This window comes from Chiloscyllium plagiosum, chromosome 9, assembly GCF_004010195.1.
Source record: "Chiloscyllium plagiosum isolate BGI_BamShark_2017 chromosome 9, ASM401019v2, whole genome shotgun sequence".
Classification (NCBI taxonomy): Eukaryota; Metazoa; Chordata; class Chondrichthyes; order Orectolobiformes; family Hemiscylliidae; genus Chiloscyllium; species Chiloscyllium plagiosum.
Genome location: NC_057718.1, coordinates 45,369,737 through 45,387,468, shown reverse-complemented (window position 1 = coordinate 45,387,468; position 17,732 = coordinate 45,369,737). Strand labels below are relative to the sequence as shown.

General features: G+C 38.2%; 1 protein-coding gene across 9 annotated transcripts in view; it reads right to left on the bottom strand.

Moving 5' to 3' along the window:
• LOC122552829 (tyrosine-protein phosphatase non-receptor type 14-like) overlaps nt 1-17,732 on the bottom strand; it is a 255,939-nt gene that overhangs the window by 115,748 nt on the left and 122,459 nt on the right. For all 9 annotated transcript variants that reach the window (XM_043695826.1, XM_043695822.1, XM_043695825.1 and 6 more), the window contains one exon: nt 13,176-13,345. In XM_043695826.1, the coding sequence (XP_043551761.1) occupies nt 13,176-13,345 (170 nt within the window). The remainder of the gene's footprint in view (nt 1-13,175; nt 13,346-17,732) is intronic.

Genomic DNA, 17,732 nt, shown 5'->3' with positions numbered 1-17,732 from the left:
ATACCAAACATAATAATGAATGAGCCACATCGAGATTCCCAATTATTCAAATGGTTAACACATGAAGTACAGAATAACATTAACTGTCTAACAATAAAATGAATTAAAAAACTGATATTATAACCATACAAAATCATAATTAATCATATATTGTGATGGAAAAAATCACTGTTGATTAATTGGCTGGAGCTGAATAAATAGCATGTTTGGTAAATATGAAAATCAGGTAATAAACTGAACATTAATAATTCATGAAACCACTTCAAGGGATAGTTATCATAATTCAACTAAGCAAACTAACTGGATGTTCATCTCATGACCATTTGTGGGACCTCAAAAATGCAAAATAGCGATTGCATTTACCCATTTAACACGAAGATTTAGAGTTATAGTTACACAGCAAGAGACAGACTCTTCAGTCCATTTTGTCCATACTAACCAGATTTCCTAAACTAAACTAATTCCATTTGCCTGCATTTAGCCCATATACCTCTAAACCTTTCCTTTTCAAGTAGCTATTCAAGGGGTGGCACAGTGGTTAGCACCAGGAACCAGGTTTGATTCCAGCCTTGGGTGACCATCTGTGTGGAGTGTGCACATTCTCCCTGTGTATGCATGGGTTTCCTCCGGGTGCTCTGGTTTCCTCCCACAATCCAAAGATGTCCAGGCTAGATGTGTTGGCCATGCTAAAATTGTCCATAGTGTTCAGGGATGTGTAGGGTAGGTGCATGAGTAAAATGTAGGGGAATGGGTCAGAGTGGGATACTCTTCGGAGGACTGGTGGGGCCGAAGGGCCTGTTTCCACACAGTAGGGATTCTAATGCCTGTTAAATGTTGTACTGTACTTGCATTCTACCACTTCCACTGGCAGTTCTTTCCATGTATGAAACACCCCTTTGTGAAAAAAAGCTGCCTCACACGTCCTTTTTGAATGTTTCTCATCTCACCTTGAAATTATTCCCTCAAGTTTTGAACTCTCCAATTCCAGGGAAAAGACCTTTGCTACTCACCTATTTATGCCCCCTCATGATTTTATAAACCTCTATAAAATCACTCAACGTCCTACGCTCCAGTGAGAAAAGTCCCAGCTTATCCAGCCTTTCCTTCCAACTCAAACTCTCCATTTCCCATAAAATCCTGGGAAATCTTTTCTCCAATTTAATAATGTCCTTCCTATAGACAGGTGACCAGAACTTTACACAGTACTCTAAAAGTGGCCTCACCCATGTCCTATACAACTACAACAAGATGTCCTAACTCCTATACTCAATGGTCTGAGCAATTGAGCGTGCTAAACACCTTCTTTACTGCTCTCTATAAGGCAACTTTCAATGAACTGTGTACCTGAACCGCTATGTCCCTCTGTTCTACAACACTTCCCACAGCCCTACCATTAACTGTCTAATCCTGTCCTTGTTCATCTTACCAAAATGCAACACCTCACATTTACCTAAATTAAACTCCATCTGTCACTCCTTGGCCCAAATCATCAAGATCCCTTTGTAATCTTAGATAACATTCCCTACTGTCTTCCATACAAGCAATTTTGGTTTTTACCGCAAACTTTTGCAAACTACTCACCATACTTCTTATATTCTCATCCAAAGTGTTTACCATAAATGACAAACAACAGTGGACCAACACTGATTCCTGGGGAACATCTCTGATCAATGGCCTCCAGTCCAAAACAAAAACAACCCTTCACCACCACCCTCTGTCTCCTACTGTCAAGCCAACTTTGTATCCAATTGGCAAGGTCTCCCTGAATTCTATGTGATCTAACTTCACAAACTAATCCATAATGCAGAACCTTGTCAAAGGTCTTGCTAAAGTCCATTTCAAACATTCAGTTTCAGATTTCAGTTTTGATCCCCATCTAAATGCAGGGGAGTTACAGGTACCAAACTCGACTTCTGCTGAGGACTCTTTCTCCTCCTGACACCATATATATTTAAACAAAACACTTATCTATTATATTTTTAGTTTTTAACTCAAGGACCAATGGTTAAGCTACTCAATACCTTCAAACTTCAGCATAATTAAACCACATCCTTTTGCACACAGACAGACAGATGTGCTATTTGCAATCCATCTCAAAATGACAACAGACGAATCTAGGGCATTAACAGGACAGGCACCCTCACCCCATTTTTCAACTTTTAGTGACTTGTTCTTAGATGAATAATGTCCATCAGCAATTGAAAGTTAACCTCATGGTACAGCACTAAACACTGATGCTTTCTAATTATATTTACAGCAGTTTAAGCAGAACTTTAGCTATAACACATGCTTATCACTTTTGTGAAGAGCAGGAAACAGTAACAACCATGAACAACTGCAAGGCAAAAACAGTCTCACTAGTATTGAGACTGTCTCAACACCATTGAGACTACCCAATTCTGGAGGACTAACCAACAAGGTGTCTGTTCTCGCAAAGCCTTCTCAAAGCATGCACTTACAAAGTGAAGAATGGGCATTTGTAGATCAATGCATTTGCTACTGTATGGCTTTAGCTCGGGGCAGTATAATATCCATCTAGCTCTATTGGATTTGCTTATAAATATGAGATGGGAAATTAATCTGCAAGTTAGGAGTACAATATCCTCCTGCAGCCTTATTTGGTACAATTCACCCAAAATTGGAATAAAAGCTTTTACACAAATGCAAGTTGATATTTCCAAATAAAATGTTGGCACTCCTTCCAAATTTGAGGTTCATTCATCTCTTGTCATACATGAGATGAAACAGCTTGTAATCAGTATGACATTAATATGGTACTAGTAAGATTCCAACTATCCTGATGATGTAGCACTAGTTGCGCATTCCTGAATCTTGCTTACAAATGATTCCTGAATTTTCTCTCCCATGCCTGTAATTTGTTCTCTTTCATAATAAGAATCCTGGAAGCCATAGTTATGAGACAAAGTGTCCCATGTCTACTCTTCGTCAGTTTAAATACCATACTACTGATCCGTCTGGAAATGGATCCATAGTGACAATTATATTAATGTCTTGATTCACAACATGACACACATATATAGGTAAAGCAGGTACCACCTTTAGCCAACTCATGAAACATGCAAAGAATAACATCAAACTGGCTCCTAGGACCAAGATGTTGCTTTCTGAGATACATGTTCTCTGCAACGTTTTGGTATGGCTGTGAAACATGAAAGACTTACAATCATCAAGAAAAGCAACAAAACAATTTTAACTTCACTGTTTGAGTGCATTCTGGGCTTTTAAATATTGTTCACAAGATGAAGATATCAATGAACATTTACTCCAAATTCTTAATTGCTGTTCAAAAAGTAGTGGTGAGCTGCTTTGGTGAACCACTGCAATCTATGTAGATATACCCACAGTGCTGTTTGGAAGGAAGTTCTTGGATCTTGACCCAGTGAAAGAATAGTGATATAGCTACAAAAGTCAGAATGGTGTCAGACTTGGAGAGGAATCTCTGGTAAAGGTGTTCCCATGAACCTTTTGCCTTTTTCTTTCCAGGTGGCTTTAGATTTGGAATGTGCTGTTGAAGGAACTTGATGAGTAGCCAGAGTACATCTGGCAGTGTGTCAATGGTGGAGTAGGTGAATGTTTAATCTCATGGAAGGATGAAAACACTAATTTTTTTTCAGTGGCAAATTTCTCAAGTATATTCGCACTTATCAAATAGCAGTGACTTTGCTGGTTCAGGAACATTGGCTGGATGGCAGACAGTATTTTTTTGTATGGTGAGGTAGCCAGATACAAAAGTTGAGTATAGCACTTAAAGTTCTGCTTGGAGGATGAAATGAGGACTCCAAAACTCAATATTCACACTAAGGAGACATTAACTGACAACAGTGAAGAACAGTGACATCAACTGTGGGCAGATGTGCACCACCACAACAATCAATGGATATTGCAGCTTGGAACAGACACCTACACCAAGAATAACAACACGGCTGGTAGCTTTAAACTATTATATTCAGGATTGAAATATCTAAACATAAATGCTGCATTCTGCAATAAATCCAAAACTATGAATGACTGAAGATCTCCATAAGCAAACATGGTGTTAACATTTTGTGATGGGAATCTCTGAGATAAGCTGCTTATCCGCAACCGAAAATTAAAGCTGAAAAATATTTCCTTCCTGTGAAAAGCACAGCAGAACTTCAAACTTTTAGAAGGACAACAAATGCAACCTGAGATGTCATGCACTGCCACATGCACACTCTGGACCTTTCTCGCTCTCATTCAGCTGTTCCCAGTCTCATTTCAGTATTATGACTCTATTCATCTCATTTGACACTTTAATAAACTTTTTTTCTTCCTTTCAGGTGTTCAGGAATGCAAGCTCCAAAATATTTCAAAGAACAGTCATACAGCATTCGAAATGTTAACTCTTTTTCTCTCCTCATGGATGCTGCCAGGTCTGCTGAGTTTCTTTGTTCTTAATTTAGATTTGCAGCATCCACAGTATTTTGGTTTTAAATTAAGAGTGAGTCCCTAACAGGATTAGGGCAATACACAGATGAACTTGGAGAATTTAAATGGGCCGTGGGATCATTAAGGTCCAATTCTACGAATTATAATACATGTTGTCATGCTCCCCATAAAATGTGCCTTTTGGTGTCTCCACGTTTTGTTTTTCTCTATACTGCTGTTCCTTTGGTGATTCCTGCAACACTATATTGTAAATGATTGGCAAGACAAATGCTGGAAATCTGAAATAAAAATAAAAAATGCTGCAAGTATACAAGTCAGACTGATGAAGAATGATGTCCAATGGCTCAGGTTCATTTCCTGTACTGGCTTCAGAGTTCATGGAGGAGATCTGCCTCCTCATCTTGTCCCCATGCTTGCAGAGTCAGTACATGTAATCTACATATAACTAATTGTCTCTAAATGAAAGCGATATCCCAATCTGGTTTGCTAATTATGTACTTAGGTCAATAAGAATTTGGAGAGAACTTTGATGGCACTATAAAGGTGTTAAAAAAAAGTAACCAACTGCATTGTTCACATGAAGCCAACAGGGTGTGCCAAGAGTGCAAATTTGTTTTCATTATAGCACATAATTCATTATTATAATAGTATAAATTATGTAAGGTTGTATGGTTATTTGTACCTAAGTGTTACTTTATTGGGATGTATGGCCATCACCCCATAAAATTTACACATCCAGATGCCACCCTATGGTCAAAATGTTTGCCCATCTCTACAGTATAAGTTTACCATCTGCAGAGGAAATTGCTTACAAACTAAATTAAAATGTATCTCCTCAAATATAATTACACATTTCTGCAAACTAGCCCAACAAACTAGTTCAACTCTAGTTGTGTTTTCATGCTTTAGTGTACATTATTTGATAATATAATTTGACATCTGCAGAAGAACTGAATGTGTTAACTCAGTGGTAACTTGTAAAACAGATAAGACAAGAGCTGTAACACCTCATAACCCAAGAATTTCACATATTGCTCTGCTAAACTTAATGCCAAATTCTTCCAAGATTTTCAACCTCATAAGGGCCTCCACACAAATGTTTCTTTTAAACTCCTGCACAACACTCATGATTGTGTTAACATTCAACTACAGCTTTTAAATTTACAGTCTGGCAGCAGGAGAAATTCTTGAGATGTTTAGCGATGTTTAACTGGACCTTTTCTTGATTTTCTCTCATCGTGATCAGAATAGCGTGTTGGATAGTAGGGGCTAGAAAAGCGTCTAAGAATATTCAGAAGCAATTATTTCATATAAAGCAGGTCAGCATCCATGAAAATAAGGCACCAACTTTTTTTTACCAGTCTTACAATTTTGTGAAAACTTCTGCTCCCTCAATAGTTAAACTAATTTTAAACTGTAATCTTTATGAAACAGATAAATTAGAATTTCCAATAAAGTAGATCTCATATCACTTTTACACAACTTATGAGTTGATGAGCATCTCTAGTGAATAGAAGATTTTAAAGCAGTTGCATTAAACATATTGTTGAACTAAGAAACTTACAGGCATATATTAAATGTGAATATGCAAAAGTTCAGGAAAAGTGGCAGAAGTTCAACTTGAACTTCAAAATGTATGTTTTTGGCAAAAACATTAGTTTATGTTTCTCTCAAGAAAGTAGTGGTTTGACAAATTCAGGACCAAGGGCTTCATTAAGAAGTATTTTTCAAATTTAGATCAACTTATATTCTTAGTGGAAGTAACTGGACAATGTACCATCAATCTTCTCCTTCCAACTAATCTGGAATGCCCCGCCTGGAAGCGTGTTAGAAATGATGTGCAAAAGATATGGAGAAAAGGCAGGAGAAAGGCACTAGTTCATGATGCTTATCTTTAGCGCTGCTGCAAACGTGATGGGTGAGGGGCCACCTTGTGGGCTGTAATATTTCTGTAATTCTGTGAATTAGCTCACGTAGGGAAGCTTCATCTCAAGAAATGGATTGAAAACAAATTAATCTGAAGGGATGTGAAAAAATGTATTCATTCCTGTGTTTTCTGTTTAAATTGGTTGCGCATTTCAAAACATCTTGATGATTTTGAACTGATGATATTTACAAGGTGTAAATACGAATGCCGATGAGGTCTCATTACTAACAAGGCTCTAATAAAATGACACAGAAAAACACGCTGCTGTTGTATAATCCACCGAGTGCTGCATTATTCATTCAGGCTGAACAGAAATCAATAGGTCTTGTAATCTGAATTCAAAATAAGAGAAAATATGACCGGCAAGTCATTCTACTGAATTCATGAAAACTATCTCTTCATATCTGCAGAATTGAATTTTGTTCCTATATTCTGATGCCTGCTAGTGCCCTTGAGTTGTTTGTATGTTCTTTCTAGTTCTTTCAGTAACATTGGTGGTATAGTCAATAGATCCCAATCAATTACAAAAGCTTTTACATAATCACCAACTTTCATGTATGATTAAGATCTTTTGTTTCTTTACAGCAGTGGAAAGAGAAGGTATTTTTGATACTGAATCAAGAGATCCCTATAGATTTGAAATTTCACCAAACTGTTGCTTTTGACTTTGATAACAAAATATACAGCCTTTATCTATTTTCTCTAAAGCTTGTTGGAAGTAGCCTGTGTTGACAACAGATATTTGTTGAAAAAAATATATTCTATATGGTTTGGAATTTAGAACTGACAGAACAATCTTGCTCTCAGTGAGAAACAGAAATGAGCTGTAGTAATGGGAGGAAACTAGTATGGTGTGCTGAAATATTAAGCTGGAGGAGGAAATGCACATTTACTATAAATATTTCTCTTTTGAGATTATAATTTGCTTTGTGGGCCTTGCTGCCATGGGCGTATAACCTTGGAAAGGCTGGCTCTTGGATCATTTGCATCCTGAGTCTTTTTGCTAAGTGGATGACTGGCTGATTATGTCTATAAATGCGGATAACTGTGTAACCTATTAATGTTTATTTCTCCTTTGGAGAAAGAAAATCAACAATGACTTTTGAGACTGTTCCATTCTCTAGCTGACAGTTTCAGTTTAAAGCAACCAATATCAGCATCAGGCATTTGTAATGCAGGTAGCAACTTAAGACAAAGCTGTAAATGCTCTCCTAATAGAACCTCATTCTCAAGAAAGCAACCATCAATAAAGCAGTGTGTCCTTTACCAATTTCCCATCAGTCAGCAGAATAATTTTGTTTGGCCCCCATGAGAAACATAGTATCCTAAGAGCAAATTACTGCAGGTGCTGGAATCTGTACCCAAAACAAAAAGTCATGGAAATCACAGCGGGTCAGGCAGTATCAGTGGAGAGAGAATAAGCTATTATTTTGAGTCTAGATGACTCTCCATCAGTTTTTGCTTTCAACATAGTATTCTGAGACACTGATGGCTACATTCAAAAGGCTTTGTTGTCCCAGAAGTGTGGCTATCTCTGAGTGAATGCCTACCAATGTCTATGGTTTGTGGCCTGTCAGGCAACCTCTGCTCCACCTCTTGAGCTTCCTTTTCAACCTAAAGGTGAATATGTCAAGGACATCCTTGCCACAAAGTAATACTGCTAAACTCAAAATTAAAGGCATTAATCCTGAAACAATGTTTCCGCATTGTCTTAGTGGAATGTGAAGTTACAGATAATCAGATATGATTCTCAGAATTTTACCTACATGGATGGTCTTCAACACTTTCACTTTCTTACTTCTACCAGCAATGCCTTGCTTATTGCAAATTGTTTTCCATGGAAGATAAATATTTCACATCAGACCCACATAAATAATTTGTATTGACACAAGTATTGATTATTGCAAACACTGTAGGACTCCAATGTCAGGATAAAGGGTAAATGAAAAAGGCCACTTCACCAGAATGGTCTTCCCTTACTATCCCATCCTCCAAAGGCATGAAGAAAAACCTAACACAATGTGTCTGAGTTGCAATGATTTAGCAAATCATCTGCGTATGATGACTAATAAATGGATGCAGCAGTACATGTGTTAGTAATGAAGTGAGCTGACTTACAAAATCAACATAATGTGGTGGTAGCAGTCACTACACTAACGTTGAAGTAACTTTATTTCCTTCAGCTAAAAATGTTAATCTGTTGACAAAATAGACACAAAAGGAACAGTGAATCTTTCATTGGAAGACAGAAAGTTGATAACGTTGGAATTTAAAACTTCTTTTCCCCTTGAGTAAAAACCTTTCCTTGTAAGTTATTGAACAATAAATATTCAACTCTTCTGCATGATGTAGTAGGAAAGACTTTGTTTTTACATTTAGAACAACAAAATCTTTCTAATGTGAGCTCATTCAGAATTCACAGTTTCCATGTACCGTGATCAAACATCCCAAAACCTTTTAGGGTGCAGTGTGGGTGGTTAGTGAAGCTGACACTGGTAAAATAATATTTTGCCATATACTCATTACTTAAAAAACAAATATTGAACTATTTTGGTAGCAGTCAAGGAGATACAAAGTTTTCTCAGCATTAGTGTTACACGTTTGTAAACTTCTTAACACAATCGTTTTTCCTGGAGAGTTGGAGGCTGAGGGGTGACCTTATAGGAGGTTTATAAAATCATGAGGGGCATGGATATGCTAAATAGACAAGGCCTTTTCCCTGGAGTAGGCGAGTCTAAAACTAGAGAGCATAGGTTTAATGTGAGAGGGGAAAGGTTTAAAAGGGACCAATGGGGCAATTTTTCTTCACAGAGAGGGTGGTGCATGTATGAAATGAGCTGCCAGAAGAAATAGTGGAAGCTGGTACAATGACAATATTTAAGAGGCATTTGGATGGGTGTATGAATAGAAAGGGTTGAGAGGGATATGGGACAGGTGCTGGCAAATAGGACTACATCAATTTAGGATATCTGGTCAGCATGGATGAGTTGGACCAAAGGTCTGTTTCTGTACTGTACATCTCTATAACAACAGAAATATTTAAATAAATTTCTGATGTTGTAAAATCCATTTACCATTGTCAGTGAGTATTCTGGATACTAAAACATTAGAAACACATAACTAAATAAAAGTGATTACAATGTTGCAAATTAAGCAGTGTGACTTTTATAATGCCATTAAGTATCCTGCCCAGAGAGGTGTCAGCAGTGGAGAATGCATTCCACTGGCTATTTTATGATTCTTTGTTCTGAGATTGATTTCATTTGAAACTCTTAATCAGCTGATCAATAATTGTTAGGTTTGATGGGGCAGTGTGCAATGTGCTTGGATCTCTCCAGCATCCACATTGTGGAAGTTGATTCAAGTTTAAGCTAGCTAGAGTCACACAGTACGGAAACACACCTTTTGGTTCAACCAGTCCATGCTGCAGATAATCCCAATCTAAACTAGTCCTACCTGTGTGCTCCTAGCCCATCCTTCTAAACACTTCCTATTCATGTACTTATCCAAATGTCTTTTAAATGTTGTAACTGTACCACTTCCTCAGGAAGTTCACTCCACATGCAAATCACACTCTATATCAAAGATTTGCCCCTCGTGTTTTTTAAATCTCTAACCTCTCACCTTAAATATGTTGTTGTACAAGATTAGAATTTTTTGTTCCAAATGGAAATGAGAAACCTGCCTAGTAGAAAACCTATCTGTCTGAACAACCACATGTAATATCCCTAACATTGACTCAACATCACTTTTTCCGTGTGTCTGTGCAGCCATTGGGATACAATGCTACAGTAATGGTCTTCCATAAATGTAAATTGTTGTTGTTGTTCTTGAATGGAACTAGGTCTCAATTTGGAAGGCCTGTTAAGATTTAATTCTTGGACAGTTAAAATGCCAACTGGAAACTGGTTGTGTGGATAATCTAACCTTTGGAGAAAATTGCCTTTTAATACATGACAACCAAGTTACAAGGCAGTTTGAGTTTACCACAATATTTTCAACCCACTCGTTCTGATTTAATAGATTCTTTCAAGATCAAGGGAATTGGAGGAGGAAACATTTGTGTTTCCAGATGTGGGTGAAACCTGTCAGCTCAGCTACAATATTTGAGCAGAAATACAAAACCTCAGATGATTTATATTAACTTGGTTCAATGGTCGCATCTGTATTCTTATGTTGAAGCTCCACTTCAGTATTCAAATACAGGCTGAGTTGTCATAACAGACCTACTTTGGTCCACCACAGGCAGTCATTAAAAGCAATTAACTGTAATGTATATTAACAGATCAAACTTTCAGATGAGACATTAAACCAAAGCCTCATTTATCTGTTCCAGTGGTTTAATTGGACACTAAAAGCTACTGCAGCACTACTGAGAGAAAGAAACAAGAACTCTCCCAGTGTCTCACAACATTCTACTCCAGTTCTGTTTAGAAAGCGCTGGAACTAGAAGAATGGAACCATTGCAATGAATTGTTTCAGAAGAAGGAAAAAAAAACACTAAAAGAAAAAGAATCATGTTGAGATAGATGAAGTTGAGCTATCGGTCAGAATTTTACTAGCCTTCTTGCGATGGGCTAGGAGAAAAAAAGGTTTGTAAAACAGCAACAGAGGGGAGAGATGCCTGACATGTTCCCATCACCATAGGTGATTAGAAAGGGTAGCTGGGTAGATGCCAATCTACCGGACAGCCAATTAATTCAGTGAATTGGACAATTAGCCACCATTATAAGTTGCTACCAGCAATATTCTAGCAATACTTCAATGTTCCATTTGCTGGGGCTTGTCTGGTTAACCCTACCAATAAAAAGAATCTCAGAGTGAAAGTGCCCTCTCGTACTTTCTGATCCTTGACAGTGGTAACCTCGATTGTGCCCTACCTGATACTGGCGAGTTGCAAGTTTTCAGACCAGGCCTCAATTCTGATCATCCCATTCATAGTTTCTTACAAGATTGCAGCCAGTACTTTTACTCTGGTATCCAACTGTTCAACTGGGCAGGCTTGGATCTGACATCTATCCCAGAAGTGGAATGTCCTGAGCTCTTGTAAACTTCTGGCCTCGAGGACAGAATAGCTAATGGATAGTTCTTTAAACAATAAAGCAGATGGGAACATGCTTCAAACTTCAAACTCTGTTACTTGTGCTGAATTCTGAATCAATCCTAATCTCTTTGTTAGCCAATTCAGGGCTCTCTGAGACAAACCACTCCATCAAATTGTTAAACATTCCACGCAAATCGGCACTTCTGATCAGTTAGACAGAACAGTATTCTGCAGCTGAAGAATTACCCAAGGCTAGTTCAAAATCAAATCTCTAGTTCATTATTTTGGGCTTTTAGGTGAGTTTCCTCTCATTACTCTGCCTGCTGAAGACATTAAATGAAATCATGAGACAAGTGCCTAAGGTACTAGCTTTAAAGGCAGTCAGAGTTGGTAATTAAAACATAAGCAGTGAAGAAATTGCCATTTATTTATAATGGACAGTTGAGCTACTGACTGATTTAATTTGTAGTGTCAATCATTGTAATCTTCAAATCATCAACCACTTTTAAGACTGCAGACTGTTTTTTGAAGCTATGTAGATGATCCCAGTTTGGAGAAGCAGCAAACTACCAGGAAACATTGAACAGGCAGGGGATCTTTTATTGAGGGAATAGATGGTTGGGGTAATCACTTAATAGATGAGTTTAAAATTATGGGGAACCTGTTTGGTCAAGCAGAGAAAATGGTTCTACTTGTAGGGTAATCTAAATCTAGGAGTTATGAAAAAAAGATAAGTAGAATAAATAAAAAGAAGATAATTCAACAAGCAATTTCAGAGAAACTTCTTTACCCAGGGCGGAGTTAGAGTGTGGACCTTACTATACAATATGGAGTAGATGAGGCAAATAACATTCAAGCATTTGAGGCAAGCCAAATGAAAAACACAGTAGAAGGGTTCTGACTTAAAAGGTTGGATGAAGAAATGTACGAAGAGGATTATGTGAACCATAAATATTGAGAAAGAGCAGCTAGGCCTAAACACAAATACTTTGTAAATCTCAGTAGTGTAACAGAATTTTAAGAGTTATTGAAATCATGCATGACCACTTGAATTTACTGTGAATGTTTCAAAATGTTGCATTTTATACACAAACACTTGAAATGTTCAAAAATCCAAAAGTGCATCCAACATGAAATACTATCTGAAATTTCCCTTCATCAGATGCTTTTAAAGTATGATTTAATTTGAAAAGAGACAGGAAAGTAAATATATTTGAAAAGTAAATATACCAAAGATGCAAAAGAACTACGCATCCAAGTGTTTTAGTTTACATCATCGTAAATGCACACATTGGAAACTAACTCCTATCCTCAACACTTCACCTTATTACCTAACTCCTCACATTCAAACACAGCCCACGTAATTTCCTCCATGTCACACATATTCCTCTCTTGTCCGATTTGCTTGCTGCATTAATACTTGTTCAACAGCATGTATGCAACAGCACTACTAAAATAGATGTTCCATTGATGTTTTTGAAATGTACAGCAAATCATTCAATATTCAGAAGAGAAAAAAACATTGCGTTTTAAATTTGACCCTGAAACAGATTGATAAAAGATCTTGCACTAAAATGTCAGTAAAATGAAGAAATGTTTGTAATTTCAAGCATTTTAAAACTTTTACTTTAGTATTCACAGTTATCTTTTTATCTCACAAATTGTATACTTTTGAGGGATGAAAAATTCTGAAACCTCGGAATTCTTCCTTAAGATCATTTCTGTCTCAATTTATGGGATACTAGGAGAAAAATGCTTGTTAGTTTTCTGTACCTTGTGACTTCTTGCTGAAGTCTCGAGACACTGGGCACGTAGAACATCACTCCAAAGAAGAGGAGAGGCTCATTGGCAAATTTGTCTAGTTGTTTTTTCAGGGCTTTTTCTAGCTCCACCCATCGACCCTGTTGAGTCTTACTGAGGAACCACAGTCCAAAATAATGAGTCTGGTGGAAGAAACAAGAGAGTTATATGTCAACCAAGTATTTCCACAACCCTAAGAATCACTAAACAGGAAAACAAAAAGATTCACAACATATAGTTTATTTGTATTAATTTGAAGTCATTTCCTCATGAAATTAAATAATTTGAAGTAAATATGCAATGACACAACAAAGAAATAATCTACTGCTGAAAAAATAATCTCTGGATAATTTAAAGGGTTTTAAATCAAGAGCAGATTATATACAAGATTCTCTTTACTTTCCAGAAATAGAGTAATTTCTGATGCATCACTGAGCAGATTGGTTCTTCATGTGATAAAGACATGAAAACAGTGACAATACCAGGCAGAAACTGACTTCCTTCAAAGTAGAAGCCAAAATCTTGCATATTTCTCAAAACAATCTCAGTTATTTCAACTAATGAACTGGTGAGCAGGATTTCAAATGAACTGTGATTACAATTTTTAGTATTTTCATGTACTCTCTTTCTACAGGTTTACCCCGCGAACTGTCCAATGGGCAAAAGTCAAGTTCAACAATTTTTTTTTAAAGTGTCTTTAAATTGTACACTACAAGGAAAACTGAGTGCAGAATAACCTGTTTATTACATATTTTTTGTTCTCTTTGTATGGCCTAATTTATACACAGCTGAAAATGTGTTGCTGGAAAAGCGCAGCAGGTCAGGCAGCATCCAAGGAACAGGAGAATCGACGTTTCGGGCATAAGCCCTTCTTCAGGAATGAGGAAAGTTTGTCCAGCAGGCTAAAATAAAAGGTAGGGAGGAGGGACTTGGGGGAGGGGCGTTGGAAATGCGATAGGTGGAGGGAGGTCAAGGTGAGGGTGATAGGCCGGAGTGAGGTGGGGGCGGAGAGGTCAGGAAGAGGATTACAGGTTAGGAAGGCGGTGCTGAGTTCGAGGGATTTGACTGAGACAAGGTGGGGGGAGGGGAAATGAGGAAACTGGAGAAATCTGAGTTCATCCCTCGTGGTTGGAGGGTTCCCAGGCAGAAGATGAGGCGCTCTTCCTCCAACCGTCGTGTTGCCATGGTCTGGCGGTGGAGGAGTCCAAGGACCTGCATGTCCTTGGTGGAGTGGGAGGGGGAGTTAAAGTGTTGGGCTACGGGGTGGTTGGGTTGGTTGGTCCGGGTGTCCCAGAGGTGTTCTCTGAAATGTTCCGAAAGTAGGCGGCCTGTCTCCCCAATATAGAGAGGGCCACATCGGGTGCAGCGGATGCAATAGATGATATCTGTGGAGGTGCAGGTGAATTTATACACAGCCCCAGTTTGCAATTTCAAGACAAAGACAGGCTGAACATTTACAATCATGTTCAGTCAGCTGTTCTAAGGAAATGATCCCATCTTGGCCTCCTCCTCAGGTTGCTAGTATCACAGATGCCAGCCTTCAGCCCATTCAATTCATTCCACATGATATTACAAAATGGCCGAAGGCACTGAATACTCCAAAGGCTTTGGACTCAGCAGTAGTACCAATGAATTGTGCTCCAGAACTAACTGTATCCCAAGCCAAACTGTTCCAGGGCAGCTACTAGATAATATGGAAAACTGCTCAGATATGTTCTGTCCACAAAAACTGAAGCAAATTTAACCCGATCAATTGCCAGTCCATCAGTCTATTCTCAATCATCAGCAACATTATGGAAGGATGAGTGTATTGCTGGCTGGGCCAGCATTTATTGCTCATCCTAATTGTCCAGAGGGCAGTTAAGAGTCAACCACATTGCTGTGAGTCTGGACTCACATGTAGGCCAGATCAGATAAGGATGGCAGTTCCCTTCCCTAAAAAGACATTAGTGAACCAGATGGGTTCAACAATGGCAATGGACTCATGGTGATCACTAGACTGTAAATTCCAGATCATTTTTAAATTGAAATTATATTCCATCACCTGCCCACGCAGGATTCAAACCTGGGCCCCCAGAACAATACTTGGATACCAGGATTAACAGTCCAGCAATAATATGACAAGGCTGCCACCTCCCCTTGACGGTGATGCTCTTTGGAAATTTAAAGAATAACTAAATTGGGTCTTTTGAGCCTTCTTTTTATTCGAGACCTTGTTCTACCTTTTAAGATATATCTAAGTCAGAGATAGAAATAGGATGATGTTGTAACTTTCTGTGCTACATCAACTCCCCTCTGACCTAACATGCTCTCCCTCACTTGTCCAAACGAGACTTACTTCTGTACTGACTGCATTCCTTTCTCAACTGCAAGGTCTTCCCACTCATTTCCTGTTGCCACCTCCTCAGGCCTCTTTAAGAACAAGGGAGCCTCATTGCTCTTTAACACGCTTTTCTGCTGTTTAAGGAGAATGGAAATGCTGCCCCAAAAACTATTCACCCTATATATTTGAGACTTCTTGCCTCAGTGGATAATAATGGTAAAAAGTCAGCTTCATAGCCAGTTGTCTCCCAGAAACTAATAACCAAAATACAATTAGCTGAAACTATTAGAAATCTGGCAATAGTTCATTTTTCGTATTACAAGTCAGCCAAACTTTAAGGCATTGGAAATTCCTTTTGACGATATCTACTACAAGGCTTATTGATGTCAATTATATCTTACAGTATGTCCCATCAGCACTCTGGCTAAGTCAGCCACAGCATTTGACTTTTACCCCACAGCCAACATTTTACCAGCACTCATGGAAAAATGGTTAAAGGCAAAAGTTTAATGGGACATATCATAGTCAGCTCCTAAATGCTGATTTTCCTTCCCCCCTCCCCCACCTCAAATACTGTACTAGAAAACAAAATCCTGAGCCAGTGCTGGGCTGATTGACTGAAGCTTTGATGTAGGGTAATGGTAACATTTCATTAGGTAAGTGTAGGAAGATATTGGTGACCTAAAAATATTGTTGCTGCTGATTTTGGCAGACAGTTGGTAGAACATACTTACGTTAAGATACAGATAGGATTACGTTGGCTACACTTTTGTGATTCTACATAAAGTTAGACTACTCTGACTACTCTGGGACCTTAATTGTAAATAAATATAGTTCCATTTGAAAGGTTCCTTTCTGGTGTTTTATTATGCAATCCATTAAAGTATTTCCAACTCATTCCCTGTGAATTCTTTATGTAATCTTACTCCATTATCTAAACACATTAACAGGTAGCACAGTCATGCGCTTCTAATTTATTTTTATAGGATCACATTATCAGCCTGAGATTGTTTTTAATTGATGCAAGAACTGTTGGAAGCAGTTAATATCAGATTTTAAAAAGGTAAAGCTTTTTATGTAATGCTGGGTGCAAACAGACGCTAAAATCTACCTGTGCAAGGTTAAATGCATTCTTTGTTTGCAAGGACTTGGACTTGGGTTTCACCTTCATATGTAAGTTGGGTATTTCAGCTGTGACCTCCAATCTGTTGCAGTTATCGAAGTCTGCATCTATCACAGTAGCTTCTATTATTCTTATTCCTGACATTTGTTTTTTCTTATTTCTTTGTGCTTGTCTTTCCCTCATTCTATACTTTCTTACTATTCTTGATTTTTATTTTCTCCTTTCTCAAAACTGGCTACTAGTGTTTCAAGCTTGCAAGCAAACGTCGGTTTTCTTTTAATTCCTGGGTTCAGTGTTTCCACTTCTAAATCACAGCTGCTATGCGTTTCTCTAGCATTTGTTTTCAAGTCAATCCAGTTACATTTTTCTCTCTAAACTTCTTGCTTCCATTATATGGACTTTCTTAATGGCACAATGTATTGTTTTCAACCATTACCTCTTTCACCCCCATTGTGCTCAAACAGATCGTGATCGTTTAGCTCACATTTAGTCTCAGCAGAGTAGACATTTCCTCTCATTCAGTATGGTGAAGATCAGTATTTTAAACCCTTCACCTCTGACTTCATCCCTCATTCTGGTCACTGACGAGAGGCTGAATCAAATGGTTTGTAGCCTTGGCACCCGACATGACATTGAGCTGAGTTTCTGATGACAAATGCTCTCAAACACTATAACTGCCTACTTCCATCTCCATCTCTGCTCTTTCACCTACAGCCAGACCTTTTCCAACACCCTCGTGATTGGGCTTTTCATTGACCATAGCATGGTGAGCTTATCTAAAACTCTGTTCCTTACATTGAAACTTGTTTCAAGTCCCACTCGCCAATCACTGCTGTACTCCAGCAATGCAACACATGTTACAGTTCTCCTTCTTGCATTCAAACTTCCTCAATAACCTCATCTCCATAACCTCTTCCATCTGACCACCTCTGAGTTCTCTGCATTCCTCAGTTAGGACTTCAGTGTATTCTCTATGACACTGCTCTATCAATAGTTGTGCTATTAGCTTTCTGGACACTAAACTTGGCATTCTCTCGCTAAAACTTATCATCCTTGGATTGCTCCTTAAAACCTATCTCTTTGA